We start from the raw sequence: 25,854 nt of genomic DNA, 5'->3' as shown, positions 1-25,854 counted from the left end.
AGTAGAATTTGAGGATCTTCAATAAGATCTATTGTCAAATATCAAAGTGCCATTCTCGTTTTATAAGTAGAACTCTAGAATTTAGAGGGAAGAGCAAGTTAAAGGTAGACATAGCTGGAAAAGACACATTTGCTACCCTCTTATTTTGCTGCAATAATGTCTGTTCCAAAGATCTAGTGAGAGAGTGGTGGAGAGAGAATCAGAGGTCTGAACACAAAATGCATACTGAACCTCATTCTATAGGAACAAGGAGACCATTCATTCAGCTGTTGCCTGCACTAGGCTGGATGAAACATTAGTCCTATTTACCTGAGATGATACAAAGAACCCTGCATTTTCTGTCAAACCAGTAAGACTTCCAATCTCTCCCCCAAATCCCCTGTGTATAATTAAATCTTTATAAAAGAATATAAGTACAAAATATCTTGTTATACCCAAAACAAAGTTCTTCCAGATCTCTTGGTTTTTCCTCCTTCTCTCTAGAATGATAACCACACTATCATCTCAAAGTTGTAAATCAAGGTAAGAGATGAAGTTAAGTCTTTGCCTACAGAAAATGTGTCACTCAAGTCACCTGTGCTTAAGCAATCAGTGAAATCAGAAAGATAAATACCATCCATATACTGCCCTGAGTGCAAAAAGGGCAAAGGAAAAAGTTTGATTCTCTACAAAATTTTTATACATATTCTCTGCAGATTTCACACCAGATCTGTAGGATGAGATTCAACTTCATTTCAAAGAGGAGGAATTTGTAGATGTAAGAGTTTAGGTCCATGACTAAAGGTCATCTATCTACCTGATCAAATGAATGAGGTCAAATACACGAGCCCAGGTGTGTTGTGCTCCGCTACTGAAAATCCATCTGTACAAACTTATTGCCATTACAAAGAGCAACTCTAGAAAGCTGCAGCAAGTAGACATTTTACATCTTTCCCCGGTTTCTGTTGAACAAAATGCTGTGGTCTATTTGTTCTGCTCAAAGCATTCAGGCATCATTTTGGTAGAGGCAGGATTAAGAACGCAATCAGTATTGGGGGAATTTTTCATCCATTTTACATATCAAGTACAAAGAAAGTACACATACAAAGAAAATAGAATTGCTTCTAGGTATGAGTTTGAGCCAGCCCATGAGAAAGTCCACAGTCTGTAGGTCAGTACCAGATGAGCAAACACCTGCTACAAAGTGTTTCTCAGAAGCTGCAGAAGCAGGATATAAGAGAAGAAAACTAATGAGAACTTAAGTGCTCAGTTTGTTTTACATACCACAAAAATGTTTTTGCTCGTACCACCTCACTTGAACCTCTTTATTGGCATGTGAGAGGAGAGTTTTGTCTCCTCATTTTGACCATTGTGGAAACTGAAATAAGAAAAAAAATATAACGTGGGGCTGGAGAGATGGCACAGTGGTAGGGCATTTGCCTTGCACGAGGCCAACCCAAGACAGAAGGTGGTTCGATTCTTGGTATCCATATGGTTCCCTGAGCCTGCTTGAGGTGATTTCTGAATGCAAAGCCAGGAGTAACCCCTGAGTGTCACCGGGTGTGACCCAAAACCAAAAAAAAAAAAAAACCTTCACATAATTTACCCAGTGTTTTAAAGCTAATAGAGTCAGGATTTGAACCCAGTTCTGTATTAAGTGCTTCAGTATTTGTGAGGAAAATTCTTATTATTCACACAGTGGATGCTCAGTCTCTTCTCAGACTTTTCATTTGCTCCTCTTCTAATAGGTCAAGTATTTCAAAGCAGCATGCAGCTTGATTTTCTTTATTTTTTTCTTTTTTCTTTTCCTTTTTTTCTGGGGGGAGGGGTTATCATACCAGACAATGAACGGGGAGTTGTTCCTGGCTCTGCACTCAGGAAATACTCCTGGAGGTGCTCAGGGGTCATTTGGGATGCCTTGGATCAAACCAGGATTGCTAAATAAAAGACAAGCATCCAGGGGCCAGAGTGGTGGTGCAGAATGGTAAGGTGTCTGCCCTGCCTGAGCTAGCCTAGGACAGACCACGGTTTGATCCCCAGTGTCTCATATGGTTCCCCCAAACCTGGAGCAATTTCTGAGCGCATAGCCAGGAGTAACCCCTGCGCGTCACTGGGTGTGCCTCCCCCAAATAAAAAAGACAAGCAGTCTATCCTCTCACTTCAATTCAAGCATCCTACCCTATCACTTCCTATCACTTCAACACTTAATATTTATTTTCTGTTTTCCCTTTCCCAGATGTATAGTCTCCTATAAACGAGTCCAGTCCTCTTTTCAAAGTGTTAATCAAAGATTACTACACAACTCTGTCCACTGTAAATCTTCATATTTCATTTCAGGAATCAAAGACTATTATATTTTATATAAAATTGTTAAGTTATAATGTTTTATGGTATAGATGTAATAAATTATTGCCCTTCACCACTAAAGTGCCCATATCTTCTCCCACTGGAGAAAGTCCCTTTTCCCCTCCAGTTCATTCTTCCCCCATTCCACTTACTCTCCACACATAGCTTGTTAATCAGTTTTGTGATGCCAGAACAAGGTTTTGTCATCATTCTATATGAACTATTGCTTTTGCCTGCTTATATTGCACAGAAGAATGAGGTTATCTGGTATTTGATATTCTCCTTCTGAATTACTTTGCTTACTATGATACTTTCCAGTTTCATTCATTTTTGCAGCAAATTGCATGATTTTATCTTTTCTTATAGCTGCATAGTTTTCCATTTTGTATATGTTCCAACACATCTTTATTCTGTTGTTGGACGTTTCCATAATCTGACTATCTTAAGCCCTGTAGTGAACATAGATCTGCATATGACTTCTAAATTAAATGTTTTTGTGTTTTGAGGGTAGATGCCAGGCAAAAAGATGGATTGCTGGGTCATCTGAGAATTTAGAGGCTTGACTACTAAGTCAGTGGTGAAGCCTGCCTCTTTGCCTTAAGCTCTTCAATCACTGACTTATTTAAATATGTTATTTACAGGCATGTTTGAAACTTAACCATGTACATTTCTTTATTGATGGGAAAAATGCTAGAATTGGTCAGACAATTTTGTTCACTGCCTAAGTTAAATATGTATATAGAACCCCAACCTATTTAGAAGATGAGTTATTCTCTTTATATTGATACAGACTTACCTGATTTCCAACATTTAGTCAAGAAATGCCAATACTCATTCCATAGAGACAAGAACTAGTATATTTAACATATTGAAGCACCTTAGATTACATGGGGGCTATGCTATAATCATTTCACAAACTCAGTATCCCAGTAATAATTATTCATTCTCAACTGAACCACAGCTATCTGAAAATCCACTTAAATGAAAATCCACACACATAAACTTCTCCTATATTATGACTAACATCCTATCCCCACCCTCAAGTCACAGTCCAACAGTCTCCAGTAAGAATTTGTTCATCACCAATGAGGCCCTTACCTTCCTGAGGCTGCTATTTATTTGGCATCATTTAGGACTTTTAAACAGTCATTATTAATGAAAGTAATTCCTTTTTAATGCCTACCCATATACAAATATGGTCATGGACATAAATTTTCTCTCATTTTTTGACTCAAGTTATAGTGTAGGACTCAATGGTCCTCATACTACGGCCCGCAGGCTGTATTTATTCCCATTTTGTTTCTTTACTTCTAAATAAGATATATGCAGTGTGCATAGAAATTTGTTCATAATTTTTGTTTTTACTATAATCTGGCCCTCCAAAATTCTGAAGGACAGTGAACTGGCCCCCTGTTTAAAAAGTTTGAGGACCCCTGGTAGGTGGTCAGAAAAACTTAGTTGAAATTTCAAGCCCTGCCTTTTTTGCTATAAATTGCAGATCTCAAGTTCAGAATGTATATATATATACATATACATATATATGTATATATACACACTTATACATAAGTATATAATTATTCTTTGTTAAATATATAATTATTAACAAAGAATAAGTATATACTTATATATGCTTATATAGTTATTAATATATTGATATATTTTATATATAAAATGGTTAATGGTAACTATATAATGGTTATATATAATATATATATATAATATATATATAATGGTTAATATATACTCATTATATATATAATGGCTGGTAGTCTGTGCACATGACATGTGGAAGAAACCTTGAAGTAGTCTTTCAGTGATATACCTTCAAAATTCCTTTTGTAAGTGCTATTATTAGTATTCATTATTGTGGAATTTGGTTCTAGACATAGCCTGATTGGTTTTTAAATTTTTAACACAGTTGAATAATAATTTGCATCAGTAAAAATAATAGAAGTTACCTAATTTTTCATGTTCTGCCCTTTTCTTCATCTGTATTACTCTCTTCTAGTCTTCTCTTTTTCTCTCTTTCTCTCCCTACTTCTTTCCCTCTCTCCTCTATTCCCTGCTTTATGAAGTCTTCCCTTTAAGATATTTTATATAGACCTGGGAAAGCTCACCCCACTTAATTATGATTAGTTATTTCTTACAATGCTAGTGCAGAGTAGCTGCCATCTGAGTGGAGCACAGGCACCAATGTAACAATTTTGGCAGACTTGTCAGGATGCACCACTAGTTTCTGGCATAGTCTAGGGTTTGTGTTGGTGCTGGGACTGGTTCAGGCTACGTCTGAGAGGTGTGACTATAAACTAATGAGGCTGGCTTTAAGTAAACAAACACACCAGAAAGTCTACAATCCAAACAAATGTTATCCTTTAACATGATCCTCATGGGAGACCCCACACTCTCTCCAACAGTGCTGCCATTGCTCTAAACACTTTTGGACTTGTCCTCAGAGCTGGTTTATGAGAAAATCTGACTCGTTCCTAGAGTCACACCTGATTTTTGTTCCAAAACAGTATTTCCTAAGCGTCATCACCCCCATGTTCACGAGAATCGGTTCAAATGATTTAAAGAGGTTTCCTGAATTCAAATTTTCCCCCAAAGGACAAAAGATTTGAAGCCACGGGCAAGTCCCTGAAATGAATCCCCAGATATTTTTACTTGCTTCCTTAACATAAGCATACAAATCCTTAGTCTGGCTAAAAAATATGCTATTCAAGCCAAATCTCATACTGTTCATCCTTCGCCACTCCTCACCCATGGCATGCATCCCCACCAGCCCACATTCCAAGGTTTGATCACATCACACTGTCACACTGTCTTTCCAGAGAGCCTTTATATTGGTTATATCCTCTGCTTTTGGAATATTTTCAATCTCTTTTTTTTGGGGCCACACCTGGCAGTGCTCAGGGGTTACTCCTGGCTGTCTGCTCAGAAATAGCTCCTGGCAGGCACGGGGGACCATATGGGACACTGGTATTCAAACCAACCACCTTTGGTCCTGAATCGGCTGCTTGCAAGGCAAACGCCACTGTGCTATCTCTCCAGGCCCTGGAATATTTTCAATATTAATCATTATATGTCATCTACTTCTGAGCATTTCAGTTTTAATGTCTCATCTTCATGAGAAACTATCTCTTAAGGTCAGAGGGATAGAACAGTGGTAGGGTGTTTGCCTTGCACGTGGCTGACCCAGGATAGACACAAATTCAATTCCCAGCATCCCATATGGTCCCCCAAGCCTGCCAGGAGCGATTTCTAAGTGCAGAGTCAGGAGTAAACTCCTGAGCAGCACTAGGTGTGCCCCCCCTCAATAAAAAGGAATAAGAAAAAGAAAGAAATGAAACTATCTCTGGCCAGGTCCAAATTCTAGAGTTAAGTTCTAATCACATCATTCTATAGGATTCACCACTCTAGTACATTTTTTAATGTTTTTAATTTTTTTATTTACTGTGTCTGTTCATTAGAATGTAAACTTCACAAAAGTTGATCATGTCTGTCTTGTTCATCATTGTATATACCAAGCAAACAGGAGATATTTGATAAGTATTTGAGGAATTCAACATGATCTTTGAAGACTATAAACATGTTATATCTTTTGAAGGGAATGACTTTATAGATATTAGATGAATTGATATTTTTCTGTTTTCAAATATTTTTAAAATGATACAACCTGAGGTGTTCACAGTCTAGGTTCTTGTCACCTGTTCTTCAAAAGTTGATAATGATTTGTTTTTTATTTTTGAATTTTAAATATATATAACACAAAATATATTCTTCTTAAAAATAAGAACAGTGTATTGGGGTACATATATATAAGAGCACATATCTTGTATACACAATGAACCAGATTCAATTCCTAGAACTGTATGCCCCCCAAAACATCTTGAGTATTGGGTTGGTGGCCCCCAGCATTGCTGGGTATAGCCCTGCTGGCCCATAAGCACCACTGTGTCTGATCAGCATTACATTGCCTGATGCTAACATTGAATCATCCAATTCAGATGTCCAAGTATCAAAGGAATGGCCCTTGGCCACATCCCCTGAGCACTGTTTGGGAGTTCATTCCCAAAAGCAAAATCTTTGGGGAAAATTATAAAGCCAGCTTATTATTGCACATGCATATGCTCACATTAGATGTTGCCATCTAATTCCCCCCATCCATCATAACACAGTGCTGTCATCTTTTAGCTGTATTGTGCTAGAAAGTTCACTTGCAAGTTTTAAGTGACCATTGGCAAGAGACTTGTGTTCCTTTCTGCATGGGCATCTCCATATGAATGCATTTGCATGGCATGACCTTCCCTGGGACAAATGTAGCTTGAGAATAAAACAGAAACCAACCAAGATATCACCTTAAAATGACAGATGCATTATCATTTACTGCTTATCTTATTGACTGCAGACAAATCCAATGTGGTGTTGAGAAAGGATAAAAAGAGCACTAAATATCCTCCAGGAGGATATTTTTTCCCCTTCTATCTAGAATTGTTGAGAATTAAAAACATCTATGTAGGAAGTTTTTCCCCATGTTATTGGTTCTTGTTCATTAAAAGAATGACCAATTACAATCCAAATTATTAATTGGACTTTGTAAGAATCCACGTTTTGCTGGGCAATAGCAGGAAAGAATATTTCAGACTCCATTACCATAGCATATTGAGTTCTGGGATAAGGAATTTTCACAGTAAAAATCTGTAAATAAGACATCAGGTTGGGACCAAAGTGAAGTCAAAGTGAACTTTGAGTATATTAACAAGACTGACACACCGAAAGTTATGTTTTCAGGTTTTTTGGTATGATAGTTTTTTGAATTAACAATGATTAGTGGCTGAAGAGCTCTATATTATTTCTTTTGATGTTCCTACCTGAAAACAAATCAGTTGTGAGGTTGTTAGAAGGTTGGCACTTATGATCTGCAAAGATAAATTTTATTAACTGCTATTCTTAGTTACTCTGAGGATATTGGCTTACCATGCAAGGTTTATACCTAAATGACCTCACTTTCTGCTTTGAAATAACAGATAGGTTTGAAATTGACACCACTTGCTAATGTATCTCTGAATGGTAACTGGAACAGAAAATTTTTATCTGAATAAGAGGTTTTTTTTAAGTGGAAGAAACAAAACAAATATTTGATGTTTTGTGGGCCCCTCTAAAACATGTAACCTAGGCCAATTGGTATGATCATGATACATACCTCCACTAATTAAGAGTTTAAAGACCGTTTAAAGACTATCATGATCTTAACACAATTCACAAGAAAGGGGCTATTATTATGCCACTTTTACTGCAGTGACCCCTAGGCTGGTAACTGACTAGAGCTATCCAGTCCTGAGGAACTAGTGCTTGATTTGAAGAAAGCAAAGTTCTTTCACTACATTGCCTCCATGTCAGAAATAACAGAAAAACTGGATGATATCTAAAAGCAATAAAAACAAATTAATAATGAAAGTTAAACTCTTTTACATTAAAATTAAAATAAAATGGACACTTTGCCTTGCTAAGCCGTGTTTGTCCCCCACCCCAAGGTTATCATATTCAAGGGTCCCACTGGAAGATGCAGCCAAGGTTGGTTCTAACACTGACATTAAATAGCTGCCTTAGTGTCTCATTCTTTCTCATCAAAGAGGAAAATGCCGGGGATGGAGAGATAGCATGGAGGTAATGCGTTGGCCTTGCATGCAGAAGGACGGTGGTTCGAAACCCGGCATCCCATATTGTCCCCCGAGCTTGCCAGGAGTGATTTCTGAGCGTAGAGACAAGAGGAATCCCTGAGCGCTGCTGGGTGTGACCCAACCCCCCCCCCAAAATAAAAAATAAAAAAGAGGAAAATGCCATTAAGATAAATACAGTGCTAAATTATAAAATGACATATTATTAGTGATGAATACTTATATTCTTTTTCTTCCCAAGCAACCCACACGATGCATTCTCTAAAAGCCTCCATTAAAAATTAAGATTCGTTTACACTTACCTTCATAATTGCACCTTTAAGCAATTATCCATCAGACTGAAATTCACCAATGACAGGACAAGGGTGAAATTCAGAAACAGTAAGTATCTGGAGAATCTATAGGCTAGATTTTGATGAAGAAAATCCACTCAGTCGGATCATTATTTATCTCAGGATTGAAACAGAAACTGTAATTGTATTCTTTGAACACCAAGCCCCCTCCCCCTCCCCACTCCCACCCAGTAGTTAATTAGCTGGGCAGGTCTTATAACAAATGCCTACTCAGAAACACTGGGTGGTAGGAAGGGCTGCTGATCATTAAAGGCCACAATAGCATGGAGCCGCAGAGTGGTCTTGCCCCAGCCGGACTGCTCCACACGTGCTCACAGACCCTCTATTGTACACTTGGATGGGGTAGTTGGCTTGCCTGGAGAAGGAAGAAACTCCAGTAAGAGAAAAAGGGCCAAACCCTGCAAACAAATCAGGAGTTCTGGGCTACACAGAGAATATCCAGAGCATGGAAGAGAAGAATGAAAGGATCCAAGAATAAGAGATGTGGATAGGCAGAAAAATCAATCATAAAATAGACATTTTCTAATTTATTTGCTCATGAGTTCAGCCAGGTAAGTAGCAATTAGAAACTTTTCAAATGTAGCTAATAGGCTGGAATATTTTATTTAGATAAATTTTTAAATTTCTTTAAAGTTTTAAAGAAAATCTCAGATAAATAATCATTTTCCCCTCCCTGGGATATTTTCCCACCTTTAAAACAAGGGAATTGGAAAAAACTCATCCCCAGGGGGCAAAAAGAGAAAAATGGGTTCCCAGAATAATATCGAAGGCATAAAATTGCCTAACCTAGAATTCCATTATTCAAAATAAAACTACACAGTCTAATATAATTATCATATGTGCTTGCTTGTGCTTAAAATATACTAACCAGTTTGTTAATTTGATTATCTCATACTGAACAGATGCTTCTATTGAGAGTTATGTAAGTAATTAATAATAGGGAGAAAATGATTATAAGTCAGATGATTTGGTAGTTAATAAAGCCTTTCAAACAAATCTTTTATTAAACCAATAAAAATCCATAGAAAAAAAAAACAATAAAAGGTGTGCTTGGTGAAATCATTGGAAACCCAGTCTTTCCAACTCTGCCATGGAATTGCTTCTAACAGCAAAGGCAAGTGAGTGCTTGAGACACCTGACAATATAACATGATAAAAAAAAAAAAGTGAGGATGAGAGATGGAATTTTTAGGAAGTATCTATTTTTCAGAATCCTTTGATTTGAAGGAAAAAATCCCATGCTTCTTTATAATGGAAGTGCTTGTTTTAATTTATAAATAATGTATTTTCATCAAAAAGCTCATAGGGAGATACACCGATTTATCCTGCCACTTCTGACATGCTTACTGCATCCCTCTGACACTGTCATTATATTATGTGGCAGGACAGGCATTCTAGTTTGAAAAGCAAGGGTTTTTTAGATGTCCTTAGAGAAATCCGCCTGGCCATAAAATTCTCTGGCTCTTCCCTTTGGTCTATGAACAAGGAGAGAACCTTATGTTAAAGATATAAAATCCTTGTACTCCTACAATTCAAACAGCATCAAGTCTGCAGCCTCAGAAAGCCTCAAAACAAAATGTGTTGTGCAAAGGAAAGCAGAAAAATTTCCATGGCAGAGCCAAACCTAGCTTAAGAGAAGCTGTCCATCTGAAATGCCACCTGGAATTCACACCAGTAATAACTGTTGTGGATATAAAAATTAATAGGGGGGATTTCATAGTATTAGAAAAATTTATTTTTATAAATCATGTGTCTATCACCCAAGTGTTGACGCATGCATGCAATTCAAACACCAGGCTTACAATAAAAGCTCACTGAATGACTTAGCAAGGACAATCCCTCCATTTTCTCTATAATTTGGAGGGGAAGAAGGAGGGGGAGAGTGGGTAGAGGGTGCAGTTACTGGGTCAATTAATCAACCTGAAAACTGTGACACAAACTCTGACGCCTAACCTATGTCTAAAAATACACAAATGTATACGAATTTGTTTTAAACTGTCAATGCCTATATTTAGGACCTTCCCAGCAAGGCTATAATGAGACTGTGTTTGAGGGCTTCAGTCTTAGCAGACTCTACCATTAATCTGAAGTTAGTTAAATTAACAGCATTTAGTACTTACTTGTCAATCTCACGACTCCAGGAAATTGCACCTTGAGGCTACTAATATTGCCAATTTTTCCACTGAGTATGCGCCCACTTGCGTGTGTGTGTGTGTGTGTGTGTGTGTGTGTGTGTGTGTATTTTTTCTCCCCAGAACCTCGGTGTTCATATGCCATCATTGCTCCCTATGTCCACAGCACTTACATTATCATTTATTCTGGCCTCCTTTAGCCTTCCCAGGGGATTCTGCATAGTGTAGCTGCTCAGTGAAAGAGTTTTTTAGCTTTATATTTATTTGTTTATTTTTCTGTCATGGCTCATGACTGAGGCTTTAAAAAAAGTGTGACAGTATTTAGAGTACATGATTGACTGCTATAGCAACATTCATTAACCATGACAAATCTGCAGCAAAACACAGTCCTGAGTGTTCTAAACAGCAACTTGAAAAAGAAAGAAGAAAGAAAGAAAAAAGAAAAAAGGACTCTACTAATTTTTCATTGACCTCATCTATTAATAAATTTAGACTGATGGTGAGTGGGAGCAATAATAAATTAGTATTCATTTCCTATAATTAATGCAAGCATGCTATGAACACAGAGAATATGAATATATAACCACCTAATTTCCATTTCAAAATACACCTAACAAATTTTTACCTGAGTTATCTTCATAATATTTTCCTCTAGATATAGAAGAATAAAATGGCTGGTTTTCTTTCCTACCCACCAAGGGGAATAGGGTTTTGGTCATGAGGGGTGTCAGACCTGTATCAGTGACCAGTGACAGGATCCTATTCTGATCTATCTCATTATTTCTGATTCTTTCTGAATGCCCATGTCTTTATACTAATCAAGAAGGTCTCCTCTGTGGTGATCAACTGACTATGTGAACATATCTTCCCATGTATCAGATCCTAAAAGAGACCACAAGAAGCAGGAATGTGAACTGTATTAACACTGACAGAAGCTACTTCTCTCACAAGAAACGTGAATCTGTGAATCAAAGAAATATCAAGATTTTCAACCTCTTTTGACACAGGGGCTCTAATAGAACTTACCATATTTTCTGGCGTATAAAACAACTAGGCGTATAAGACAACCCCCTAATTTTGCAGTTAAAACATAGGTTTAGGCCTATATTCGCTGTATCAGACAGAACATTCCTGTGCTGCAACTGTATGTACCACAGTAAGCCAATCACAACAAGCAAAGGTCCAAAGGTTATACTGTAATAGACTTCCTCTCTGACTCTGGCCAATCTGAGCAGGCTTTTGACAGTGTAGATTTGGGTACAGACCATTGTCTAATTTGCATGCATAAAAAGCCTGCTTGGATTGGCTGGGTTAGAGAGGCGGTCCGAGCAGCCTTGCAGTGATTGGTGCAGGATCAAGTTGGAAAATTCGTTTTGTGGCAATATTCAGACAATTTTTATTTAGCGGCATATTGAAACATTTTTCGGGATATACTCGCGTATAAGACGACCCCGATTTTCTGATGACTTTTTTTGTTTCAAAAGTCGTCTTATACGCCGAAAAATACGGTACTCTGTATATTGGGGCCCTTTAGAAGGCAATTTCTACAAGTCAACCATAATAAAAAAAATTAAGCTGATCAAAGATAAACGTCTGATCATATCAAGACATACAGCCACCTAACACTAACTCTACAGGGATAGTAAGGTGAAATGCTTAGTTCACAATAAATAAATTGATTACTAAGAGTATAAGTATACATAAGGTTTATGCTATAAGACAGAATATGATAAGAGCAGAAAATGTGAGTCTTACTCAAAAAAATCAATAACTAAATGGGGCTTGAGAAATAATACATGGATGTTAAAGCACTTGCTTTGCATGCAGCTAACCCAGGTTTAATCCCCCACCACAACACAGAGAGAGAGAGAGAGAGAGAGAGAGAGAGAGAGAGAGAGAGAGAGAGAGAGAGAGAGAGAGAAACCTTTAGCCAAATGCCACTTGCCTCATAGATGGCTTTTCCTAAGGATTTTTTCTAAGTCATAGATGACTTTTCCTAACCACCAGAAACTGTTTTCCCTAAGTATTTCCCTAAGTGTTTTTGCTTCTCTGGTGATCCTGGAAATAACTGTGTACAATGTGTATTAGCATTGGTCCTCATGGGTAATTCACAGCAGAATTCTAATTAACTGTGTTAAGTACCTATTTGAAAGTGCTAAGAGGGCCAGAGATAGTGAGAATATCTTACATGGATAGCTTGACCCTTCAGTTTGTTTCTAAATAGCACTAATTAGACCATATCATTATAATAAGATAATAACAATGACAAGCCCTGTGTCCCGAAGCATTTTAAAAACCTATTGTAACCTTTCAGAGATTTTACTAGCGAAGTGACATTTCTCCTGAAAGTAAAAGGAGTCCAACCATTTCTTTGCCTTTAGTTGTCAGCCTGGAGAGCAGAGCAATGCATCTCAACACTCTGGTACAGGAAGCCCAGGAGCGAGTGAATGAACTGTCAGCTCAGGTGGAGAATGAAGGATTCAGCCTAGACAACACAGAGAAAGAGAAACAGCTGAGAGCTTGGGAATGGAGGTATCGGCTCTACAGACGCATGAAAACAGGCTTCGAACATGCCAGTGAGTATGAGCTTCGACATTTCACTAGACTAGATCGTGGTTTAAGACTGCCAGGACGTCTGTTAGTGAGTTCTTGCAACTCCAGTCATTGATGGCCCTTGTCAGCTTATTTGGAGGAAAGACTCTGGGAGACTGTAAATAAAAGATCTTTTGTCTTGCTTGATTTCCTGGCTCCTGATTGGTTCTCTGACCACAGCCATGAGGCTTCAGTGCTGTTGGCCCCTCTCCACCATGTCACACTCATCTAGCACTTTCCACCCGCTACGCCCTAATGCCTAATGATCTGGATGGTCTGATGCCCTAAGTGGCTATATTTTGGGATATGAAGGTGGAAAAATATTTGTTTGCCTATTTGTCCAGTTCTGCTTCAAGCTCGTTTAAGTTGTTTTCAACTCTCTGCTGCATTTTTTTTAATATAGAGTTTATATAAACTGACCTTCAGTTCTTGCAGGTAGCAGAAAAGGATGGTCAGTCGCCTCATGAATTATACTTTGTCCACACTTCCATTTACTAGACCATTTATTTTTGTTACTTTCAGAAAGACCTTGTTTCTGGATAAACTTATTGGCACTGAGAATCATTGCTTAATGCAGCCTCTGATATATATTATATATATATTAATATACATACATACAGAGTTGTGTATATACATTCTATATATATTAAACACATTAAAATACTAAATTTTATTTCAAAGGGAGATCTTATTGAAATTTTTATTCTAAAGGGAGAGCTTACTGAAATAATGCCAAGGATTGAACCTGATGTTTTAGATATAAGGGAAAGGTTAATTTATTAGGTTGGAAATTGTCTGCCTCTGCTCTTGGGACTCAGTTGTGATACAATCAAAAAGTAAGGACAGTAAAAATCTTGTTCTCTAAAATCATGTTATTTACTAAGTACCAAACCTATGACTAATTCTCTCTCTTTCAACAAATACTTTCCTACAATCTAAATGAGAGTTTGATTTCAATATTAGCAATCTCTTAACAAGCTGATATGTGTCGCTTTACAAAAACATTGAAAGATTGCTTTAGTAAATGCATTGGCTATTGAGCCTCATTTGTGAAATATTAATACTAGAAGCAGTCATATTTTTTGACTTGATGCCATTTGAGGGTAATTTTTAAATTACAAAACACCTCCTGGGCATTAAGGAATGTCTAAAACCATCAGGAGTCTTTTAAAACCTGAGGTTAGTGGCCATGGCATTTGCCCGTGAATTCTTTCTTAGAAATAAACTAATATAACAAGAATCATCACGAGCACAAGGCCAGTTAGCATTTCAGACTAGAAGGAGCCCAGAACCAAATTTCCAAAGCCATGGGCTTTCATCCTTACTGTCTCTTCACTATGTCCTTGAACAAGTAATTTAGTCTCTTTAGGCTACAGTTTGCTTATCCTTAAAATGATGTTACTTTCCTTTTGACACAACAAGGATGTAACTGGCTCCATGCAATGACATATATAAAAAAAACTTAATGAAATTGAACAGCCTTTGCTGACAACCTCTATTCCTGCTAACATTTTCTGGCCTCCTCTCTACTGGTCCAGCCCAATTCCCAATTGTGTTTCCAGGATACATTGGAAAGGCTTAATGGTATTATTTACCCCTTCAGAAGATGGATGTCCTAATGCTCAAATAAAACCACGATGGCAACAAATAAAGGTCATTGAGACTGCTAATGAAAATGTTCAAAAGCAAAAGCTATTAGGCTCTACAAACAAATGTTTCCATAGTGTGTGTTTCAGGGTACCCTTTGAAGAGGCAGAAACGTTGTTTAAAAGGATTTGCTAAGTTAAGATCCTGTGTTTTCCCTTGTGTCCCAGGAGCCCCCGAGGTGCCAACCAATGCCTGTCTCATGGTAACCAGTAGCACAGCACTCACTGTCAGCTTTCAAGAGCCTCTTAGTGTCAACGCAGCTGTAGTAACCAGATATAAAGGTACTGGATGCCAGATAGTTTTTCATTGTTTCTCCTTTAACGAATAATCTGTGTTTGTTTGGTGAATCGATTATGCATTTGCCTGTTTGTTTTTCTGCTGATGGTATTGCTTTCTGCTCCATATATTTTTGGAGTTGAAATATTTTCATAGAAATATTTTAAAGCAATAAAGTGACTAAAAAAGATGAACCACAAGACAGGCAGTCATTTCAGCTTTGAAGATGGTTTGCTTTATGTATATCATGGGATAATCATAAGATTGGAAAAGGCATCCTAGAGAAGCAGCATTGATTCAAGAAAGTTAGAATCTGGGATATGGGGACATAGCATAGTAAAATATGGCCAAGATGGGCCACCTTTGGGGCTCATTAGTATAAGGTATTCTATCGCTGGCACCATAAATATGGGGTATACAATAGCCACAGAATATAGAACTAATCTATAGATTGAGTTTGCCAAGCAAGGAAGAAGATGGGGAAGTGAAGGGACACTAACACAATGGAGATGGGAACCAGACACTTTGATGGAGGGTGTGGTGTTGAAACTCAATGTATCACTAACAGTATTATAAGTTACAATGCCTCGAATTTTTTAAAAAATAATTGGGGTCATGTAAACAAATATTGTAATAATAACTAGTGCTGAAGATTTTTCAGAAGGAAAAAAGTGAATTGGTGAGCAGAAAAGAAAGGATGATGATTAAATAATAAGATCATGAAGACTCCAAGGTGAGTCGAGTAAAGCCTGGGTTCCAAGATTGACTAGGATTTAAACCAGGAGATTTTATGGGTGGAAGTAAATCTCAAATGGAGAGTAAAGTGAATGCAACTAAGAAAGCTAGAGCATGTTGGGACAATAGAAGAGATTATGGAAACCATCTAGTGTGTGGAAACAGTGGCACACCAGGAGGAGAGATTTTTAGAAGGTAAAATTCAAATCTACAACAATGATCAAGAGAAATGGATGGAATAATGCTGAAAAACATGTTAAGGACTTTAAATTATATTTGATGAACCATGCAGACTACTGAATCAGTAACCTAGGTAGACTTTGAAAATAGTTAAATGTAACATTGTGTATAATGAATGCACTGCGAAAGATATGGATTTAGAAGAAGGAAATGAGTTAGGAAACTCTTTAAGAGTGATATCACAGTCACCTGACCATGCTGCTTATAGCATTACTGGGAGAGGAAAGCAAGCCTGAAGAAAGATAACTGCAGTGATATCAGAACAATAATAGACAAGACTGACAAAGGATGTACTCTGTGCCAAGCAAAGACGCCTTGACATGCACTTACTCTGTGTAGCCCTCACATCAAACCCATATACTGTTTCCATTTTGTGAATAACATAATGGAGGCAATGAAGTTAAGGGACTTGCATACCCACAAAAGTATCACATCATGCGGACTCTTGAATGTGGTGGTCAACAAAGGACAAAAGCTGATTTTGTTAACCTGATAAGTGGGCACAGATGGAAATGCTCTGCGCTGCCCTAAAGTCTGATAAAGCTTTCCTTACATATTCCAAGATGCAAGTAAATTCACTCAAGACAAAACTTCTGTACTTGGTTCACTACTACTCCTTTAAGCCACAAAAATGCCCAAGTGGTATATGTGATTCATTTTTTTTCCCTTCAGAGTCTAAACCCAGATTCTGTGAAGTGTTCTGAGGAACTTGGGATTTTCCAGATAAATCCATTTTATCTAACACCTTAGACAAGACAGCAGTAAATTGGTTATCACTTTGAGTTTCCTGTACTCAAAGTGAAAGGGTACTAATAGCAACAGCAAGTAAATGTAGCTCCAGAATGACCTCCCAGAGCCATTCTCTGATACAGCATGAATATGTTTTCTTGGATGTCTTATCTGCCAAGATTTCCTCAAGTCTAGAGCAAGTAAATTGTTGGCAGGCTGATAGATGCAGACATTTTCCTTTCTTTCTAACTCTCTCCAGCTCAGGGTTTTGATGAAGGGTTTCATCAATGCTGCCCAATGTGACATTTTCTTCTTACATCTGATTAGTGAGCTATCGGAACTAATTTGTCCAGACTGTCAGATATTTAATACTTGACTATAATGCCAGCAAATTCAGTCAGCACTCACGTATTAACATATCTCATCTCAGGAGACTTGCATTTGGGTGAGGTTGAAACGAAAGGTCACAAGTGGGTTCTGTTAGTGACTGGAGGGGATTAATTAAGCATTATAAATAGAATTGTCTGTTGCATTATGGAGTAGGTTTCCTTGGGTTAATTTATAAGGTCATAAATTGAGTCCTTAACCTGACTGCTCCAAGGGTTATTTAAAACAGCTGGCAGCCTACTGTACCCTGAGACAGCAGGACAGTTTTTAATTCAGGATTGAAGCAATTATTTAATTATGAAAATATTAACAAAATTACCCTGGGACAAACCTAACTATTTTGTTTCCTTTTTAAAAAGAAGAAACAATTGAAAATCCACTGAATAAAATGGTAATTATCTAATTGGTTAGAGGGAAGCCCAACTTTGTGGTATTTAGTTGCAAAAACATCTTTTACTGCTCTCCAGAATTTCTGGGTTCAGCAAAACCTCAAACCTAGTTTGACAGTGGGATGTCCCTTTCTTGCCTAAATTGGTATTTAAAGAAAATATAAATTCTTGTTTAAAATCTTTGTGTTTTAATTGTCTACATTAAATGCATCAGTACTTCGGGTTGTTGGGGTTTTATTTTTAAGTGTTTTTGATGTAAGTAAATAGATATGCTCTCTTTGGGACGTAGACATAGAGGAGCAGTCCGTAAGCAGCACACACCAGAGCAGTTGCCTTCACTCTGAGATTATAGGTGTCTGTTTCAGCTTTAAGCAGGAAATAGTTTTTGAGTGTGATCTCCACAACTTTTCTGCTGGTCTCTGCCCTGAACACAGGAAAATGGATCTAAGAGAGCCTTTTTCTCCCTAAATTCCTTCACTTCAAAGTATTTGCCTTGGTTTCAAAGAGCTCTTGCATCTTTTCCTATTGCACCCATTTTTGTGACCTTTAAAGCAAAATTAGGGTCATTTTAAATGTTTTGATGCCTTTGGATAACTTCCAGAACTTGGTTGCATCTTTCCTTCCACTCAGTAAGCTGCTGAAGCTCTCATTTGTGAAAGATATATTCTTTTCTGTAAGCCCAAAGCTGAAAACATTTTAAAAATTGATTTGCTCTTTGCAGGGTTGAGGCATAAATAAGAAGGAAACTTGTAGCAGGTGTAATACAGCATCTGTTTTTCATCTGCAGGATGAAATATTTATTAGTTTCTGAAAAAAAAACAATAACAACAAAGTGGCCTTTAAGTGGTCATACTTTGGGGGTTGCTAATTACAAGATCCTGCAGTAATAGCTGGAATTGGTTTGGATGCTTTGTAATGGAATAGAAATCTTCATCGTAGTTCCTCATCATAAAGTCTTATAATATCAAATATTTTTTATTGTTCCTCCTATGGTGGCCTTAAATAAAAGTAAAAACAATTAAGCATTTATCTTTGCAGCGAGGACCTTGCAGAAGATGGTAATATCTACTTTACAAAAATCAAACCAGTGCTTCTGACAAAAAGCTCCAGTTTTTGGTTTGGGGTTTGTTTTATTTTGTTTTATTTTTCATCTGAGAACACTAGTGAACTGCAGAGAGGGGGAGGGAGATAATAATGTGGTTAGGGCACATCCCTAGCATGTGCCCTGCTGGGTTCAATTTCCAACAGCACAGAGTCCCTCCCTAAGGATAATCAATCAGATGCAGATATCCCTCAGCACAGCACAGGCTCAAGCATCATTGCATTATTGGGTTTTGCATTGAAAGACCAGATTGAAAGTTTTATAATTCCATGAACCAAAGATTAATAGCTATCTGTGGCCTGTTTGGGCAAGAGCTAAGCCAAGTTAAAAAAAAGAAAAAAAAGAAAAAAAAAGAAAAAGGCAAAAGAAGTTATATCTAGAGGAAATGCCACTCAATAAATCAACAGTTTTGTTTGTTTGTTTGTTTGTTTGTTTTGCATTCCAGTGAAAATGTAGAAGTGAACTAAATGGTGGGATGAATGGTAGGTCTAGTGATAGCAAGAATGGAAACAGCACTGGAGTCACTTCTTCTAAGTTGCCCTACCTATTGTATCCTTTGTCCTCCTAGATTCAGCAATATGTTGAAAAGGGACTCAGCCAATTTGTATCTGTGAAATGCCCTAAAAACTTTTCTCTAATTAAGATGTCATAAGGCAAATAAATGTTTGACATTTTCATCATTTGGAAAAAAAATAATCAAACAAATAAGACACTCCAGAGTTCAGACTTTTACAAAAGTTGAGATCCCCTTCTCCCAGCACACATAGCTAATCTTGAGAATTTACGTTTTGTCCTTATAAATCCTTCTTGGTGAGATTATACATGGATGTATTGGGTAATGGGGGTTTGTGTCCTTTCCTTCCACTTTTTGCCTCTCACTTTAACTTTTGGAACAAAGATAGTCATGTATTCTCTCTAAATCAAAGTGCTCCCCAAAGTGTGCCTTGATTTAGCACACTGTCTCCAGCTCTCATGTGCCAGTAATTTGTGACCAGAGAAATCAGGGCTCGTTTTTGCATTAAAAGTCTCTACTCTGACCACCTTTGTGTCTCCACCAAGCATAAGTGAGAGAAATACATTCACAATGCAGAATGTGAATAAGCAGCCTCTGTTCTCATTTGAGTGATCTTCATTTATTTCTACATAACACAACAAAACTAAAGCTAGCAGGCACTCGAGTGATATGTCCAAAGCATACTTTTAATTAGATTTTCCCCCTTGACTTAAGTTTTCCAGTGGCTACCCATTGCTCTCAGAATGAATTCTATAACTGGCATAATCTATCCCTGACTAGTTTTCCAGTCTTCTAGCTTTCTCAAATTGATAACCATTATGACCTCTTTATGATACTGTTTGATATCTCTTTCCTGACTTTGGGACAAGCCATTTCTTCTATCTGGAATGATCAGCGAATGCTTTACATGTATCTATACTGACTGCTCCTGAATCTTTGCAGAGACATCATTTTCCTAGCCAACTCTTCACTGCGTACTTGTGTTACTTACCATTTCTATTTTTTTTTTAACACTCTCACTTTAGCCTATAGCCCTATTTACCCTGTGCTCCTCAAATAACCTCAATTCTATTATTACTATCCACGGGACTTTTTTAAACATTGAATGCTGCTTATCAGTTTTATATCCTAATCTTGCATGTATTAGTAAAATAATTGAATACTTGTCATTTGCTTTCTGATTCATTTTTGTTCCACATTATTTTCTGCAAGTATATGAGGAGTGAACCTATCTATCCATTGTATAAATGAACTACATCTGCTTTAAAATTATATAGTTTGATTTGAGTAATCTAATATAATCATTGTTACACTGTGGTCTAACCATGCAACAGATTTTTATCTTCAGTTCAGTTATGTATATATATATATATATATATATATATATATATATATATATATATATATATATATATTTCTGTGTAAGCCTTTAAAAGGATTTTTATTCTTTTTAATATTTACATAGTATTCCTATTCCCTACATTGAAATTATTTATTTAACTATTCTCTTATTGGTAAACATATCTTGCTTATATATCATGCAACCATCAATTCATTTCACCTATATCATATAATGTTGCAACCTTTCCATATGCTTCTATTTTACCTTTGAGAATGCATTTTCTAGCATTGCTAACAGGATGTAGCATTCACATTGTCTGGCCATTCACATCATCTCACTGACTTATTTGTGCTAGTATATTCTAATTTTAGAATCTGTTAACACCTAGCAAGATAAATCCCTAATAGAAATTTTTTCAAATATCTCAGTTGTTTGCACACATTTTCTCTCCCAAATGACTTTTAGAATTGATTTGTCAAAATTAATTTTAAATAATATTTGAGTGGCATGATATTCCTAAATTAATTGGGAAAAACCTGCCCATCCATGAGTTCTCTTCTTAGTTAAGTTCAATATTATCTATTCATGAAATTTAAATGATTTTCTTATTATGTCACTTATACTTCCTGTTGAGTCTCAATGCTGAAAAAATTTCACGGTTTTTGTGACTATTTTGAATGAACTATCTTTTCAAGATAGTTCTCTAATTGGCTGTTATAGCATAGTAGAAGAGTTATTATTTAAAAATATTTAGTTGGCAGTTAGCTTTGAGAAATGACATTTTTCAGTAAATTGTTTTGAATCTAATTACTTTTTTATAATTATGTAAGGAGTATCCTAGCCCTTTCTAATGCTCTTTATTCATTTTTGAATCTCATTTATTAACTCAAAAAGGTGTGAAGTCCAGTTCTCACTATATTGTGAAGAACTGAGATCGTTAACTTTTTCAGCAAATCTAGCATTTTGTATTAAGTTTGACATCTACTGTAGGTTTCCCTTTTTATTACTTTATTTAAACACCATGGTTATAAAACTATTCATGTTTGAGTTTCAGTCATACAATCTACACCACCCTTCACCAGTGCACATTTCCCATCACAATGTCTCAAGTTTCCCTCCCTATCCTTCCCTCCCTGTCCTTCCATTACCTCATTTTCTTTCTCTCTCTTTCCTACTGTTTATTTCCCTTTAGACACTGTGGTTTGCACTATTGTTAATGAAGGGATACCATACATATCATTTAATAGTCTTTTTTATGCAAATTAAGGAAGTTTCATTTACAATAATAAACATTTTACTTTATTAAAAGAAATGCATCATATACTTGAACATAATGTATTTTTTCCAGATAAGTGAAGGCAAAACTATTACTAAAAAGAATAGAAAGATAATTAAAAAGAAAAGGAACATGAAAAGAAGAAAGAAAAATTTTAAAAAGAAATACAGTAACAATCACATTTGTGAAATTATTGTACCTTCAATGATATAATTGATATAAAGGCAGAAAATTTAGTACACTCTTGTTATCTGTCCATTATGTTAAATTGTGGTGCTCCTATAGGGATGACAGCATCAAAAAAATGAAGTTGTCCAGAAATTTAAAGCACTATTACTGATATAACAAATTTTAGGGGCATGGACTCAACTGGAAAAAGGAATATATGGGAAAGATGGTGTCCACACTTGCTCTAAAAATCCCTGGTGATATCAGCCTAAATACTGGCATACCTGAAGTTAGGTCAGATTGGTGTCCCCAAAGATAATCATAGAGGGGTGTTGAGGCAGGGCCAGAGGCAAAATGGTGATTCTGGATGATTGATGCAGCAGGTGTAGCATTGGCAGGGCAGGACCTTGGCCCACCTTTTCCTCCCAAGTTTGCCAACTTTCTGTTGCATAAGCCAGAGTGTCCATGATATTTCATGACTTGGTTTACATCTCTTTCAATAAAAGAATAAGTCCATGGAGCTGGCCAAGTGCAAGCATATGACTGCATATACATAATTTTAAAATATCAATATCCTCTGTGCCTATAGCCACATTAGAAAAGTGATATATATATGATATATGTTTAGTTTTTTTAAATTTTATTTAAAAAATCTATTACATTTATTTTATTAATGTTTGGCTTCTCCAGTTTTCAGCTTCTCTAGTTTTGTTTCTTTCCTAGTTTTGTTTTTACTTGAAAATCTAATTTACTCATTTTTTTCTTTTCTTGTTTTTAAATCCCTATATTTAAGTACTTCAGCTATAATTCACACCATTCATAAATTTAACTCAAAATGTAGTAAAGGCCTCCATAATAAACAGGAATCTATAAGTTACCTGGGTGAAAAAAGCATAGGTAGAACTCTCCAGGAAATAGACCATAGATCTCAGAGGTATCTTCAATGATTTTTCTCCAAAGGCCAAGACAAAAAATTAAAAAAAAAAAAATCTAAGAGCTGCATCCTCTTGAGAGTTTCTACTTTCATACTTGTGACTATCTGCAAATCAACTGTATAAGTACTATTTGATATTTGAAAAGAATGTGTGGATTTCATTGAGCATAAAGTCTGAATGTATGGTCTCATTGAAATCTCATTTTATCCTCAAGCATTTATTTTTGCTTTCTAAAAAGCTGCTTTATTTTTATTGCTTAATGTTATTTGCTTTAGTTTCTACTTTGTTAGCAAGTAACATTGTGTTTTCATTATTTCTTCTTGTCTGCTACCTTTTCCAATCTGTTAAATCCTTTCTATGATTTTTGAAATACACTCACTTGTGTTAAAAATATGGTTAAGGGGCTGGTGAGGTGGTGCTAGAGGCAAGGTGTCTGCCTTGCAAGCACTAGCCAAGGAAGGACCACGGTTCGATCCCCCGGTGTCCCATATGGTCCCCCCAAGCCAGGGGCAATTTCTGAACGCTTGGCCAGGAGTAACCCCTGAGCATCAAATGGGTGTGGCTCGAAAAACCAAAAAAATATATCTATAGTTAAATGTATTGAATCAATAGAAGAATATCTATTTTATATGTGTCTATTTTTTTCAAAATGGTATAAAGGGGAATTAAAATTTTTACTGAAAGCCTTATAATTTTAAAAGACACAATAGTTATCTGTTCCTTTCCTCCTCACTTCCTTTTCTCAGAGTGAGACACTTTTGATTTCTTTTGTTCTACATACTTGTCTGCTCAAACTAATATGGTTCTATGGCTATGTCCTCATTTTTTCATTATTTGTACATTTGTCCACTTTCAGCCTAATCCATGCAGTTAAGACAATAATAAGAGAAACAATTGCCATAATACATACTTACTTATACTCTTTTTCTCTCAACATAATTGTATTTTCATTTTCAGTGAATGCTATCTGTATTATTATGTATGTCTAGTTTTTTGTTTGTTTGTTTGTTTTGGTTTTTGTTTTGGGGTCACACCCGGCAGTGCTTAGGGGTTACTCCTAGCTCTATGCTCAGAAATCGCTACTGGCAGGCTCAGGGGACTATATGGGATGCCAGGATTCGAACCACTGTACTTTTGCATGCAAGGCAAATGCCCTACCTCCATGCTATCTCTCCAGACCCTTACTGGTTTTGACATTGCAAAGTCAACCAGTGTACTATGATTTTATTTCCCTCTCTATATATTTTTCTCAAATTTCTAATTCCTCTTTTTTCTGCTACTTACAAATATTATATTCAAAATTTACTTCAAATTTATTACTAACTTCAGGCTAGTGCCTACTTCCCTATCAGAATATTCTGATCATGTTCCACTATGTTCATTGGGTTTCCATTAGGAAAATATATATTGAAGTTACAATGAAATATCACTTTATCCCTATCACAGCAGCAGTTTTGAAGGAGGAAAAAGAACCAATGTGGATGACAAAAAAAAAAAAAAAAAAAAAAAAACCCTGGGATCATTAAAAACTGTAGAAAACTAAATCTACAAAGAGCTTAGAAATGTCTTTTAAAAAACTGAATACTCCCACTTGTACCACTGGCTTAATTGAAGTAAATTTAAAATTTCATATATATAAAAACTTGTTCATAAATATTTATAATGGTATCTTTGTAGAAATTGAGAATAAGAGCAATTAATATATCTTTGAAATGATGGGTAGTTAAGCAAAATGTGTTCTAGTTATACCATGGAATACTAATCAATAATAAAAAGTAATAGAGTTGATAGTCACAACTACTTGGATGAATTTCTAGATAATTATGGTGAGTGAAAAAAGCCAGTGTAAAAGGAATTGGGCTGGAGAGCTAAAGCAGTGGATAGGGTGCTTGCCTTGTACTTGTTAGAACCATACTCAATTCCCAATCCCCTTTAATGTCTCCCAATCTCTGCCAGAAATTATCCCTGATTATTTCTCCGGTAGAACCAGGAGTAAGCTCTAGTACTGCTGAGTGTGGTTACCCAAAACATTTTTTAAATTATATAGTATATTATTTCATTTATATCAGAATCATCAAATGTCTAAAATTATAAAAGAAGAAAACATAGTGACATGGATGTATATTACTCCCCTTATTTTTCTTTTAGCTTATGAATGTGTCTATTAATGCCTTGTTTACAATTTAAAGGATTTGGAGAGAAAAGGATAGGCAGATATATGGGTTAGTTTTGTGTCTTGATCCAATATCTAACTCACTTCATCTTATCCAAATGGTATGCTCAGTCAACATGACCTACGGATAATATTAGCCTAAGCCAACATACTTATGAAAGCATATTTGCTGCTATGTAACTAAACAAGGGACAATATTGAAACTGGGTTATTATGTCAGCTAGGGAAGAATTATTTCTGACACTGATTCTTCCTGTTATATTTAGAAAATTATAGAAACATAGAATAATAGTTTTTCTAAATATGCACATTTCTCTCTAAAGAATTAGTTTCTTAAAGAGTAGAAATCTTGTTATTTTCATGTTTTTATCTTTTATCTACTGTATTCCAGTAGCACTGGCACTTTTGTTCTTAAAATGTTTTCCTTACATAAGGCCTGCATTACACCATGTACCCTCTGCTTGGAACACAGTCCTCTCATTTCCTACCCACTTATCATTATAATTTAATTTTATTGTATATTAATTACATATTAATTTTATTGAAACCATTGTAAATTATGAAGTCCTTCATAGTTGGATGGCATAAATACAATGAATCAGGGCCAATCCCACCACCAGCATCAACCCCCTCCACTAAGGTTCCCAGAGTACATTCTAGACTACCACCCTTTGTGCCCTGGCCTGCCAGTATAATTGGTCCATTTTAAGTTTAGATTGTTACAGTTTGGGTCTATTAATTCTAGTGTTGTTGGCTTTGGCTTGGATGTTTAGTTCTGTCCATTTTTTATCTCCACCAATGCACCTGAGACTACTTAGCCTCTGGGCCCCCGTTCTTTCTTTTTTCTCTCTTTTTAATTTTATAG

General features: G+C 36.3%; 1 protein-coding gene across 1 annotated transcript in view; it reads left to right on the top strand.

Annotated features, from left to right (window-relative positions):
- The window catches only part of ANKFN1 (ankyrin repeat and fibronectin type III domain containing 1), a 203,420-nt gene that overhangs the window by 38,605 nt on the left and 138,961 nt on the right, over window positions 1-25,854 (top strand). Inside the window, exons 4-5 of the mRNA XM_049772771.1 lie at window positions 12,866-13,060; window positions 14,891-15,004. Coding sequence (XP_049628728.1) covers window positions 12,866-13,060; window positions 14,891-15,004 — 309 coding nt within the window. The remainder of the gene's footprint in view (window positions 1-12,865; window positions 13,061-14,890; window positions 15,005-25,854) is intronic.

Source organism: Suncus etruscus, chromosome 1, assembly GCF_024139225.1.
Source record: "Suncus etruscus isolate mSunEtr1 chromosome 1, mSunEtr1.pri.cur, whole genome shotgun sequence".
Taxonomy (NCBI): domain Eukaryota; kingdom Metazoa; phylum Chordata; class Mammalia; order Eulipotyphla; family Soricidae; genus Suncus; species Suncus etruscus.
Note: the sequence above shows the minus strand (reverse complement) of the source record. Positions and strands in the feature narration are given on the sequence as shown.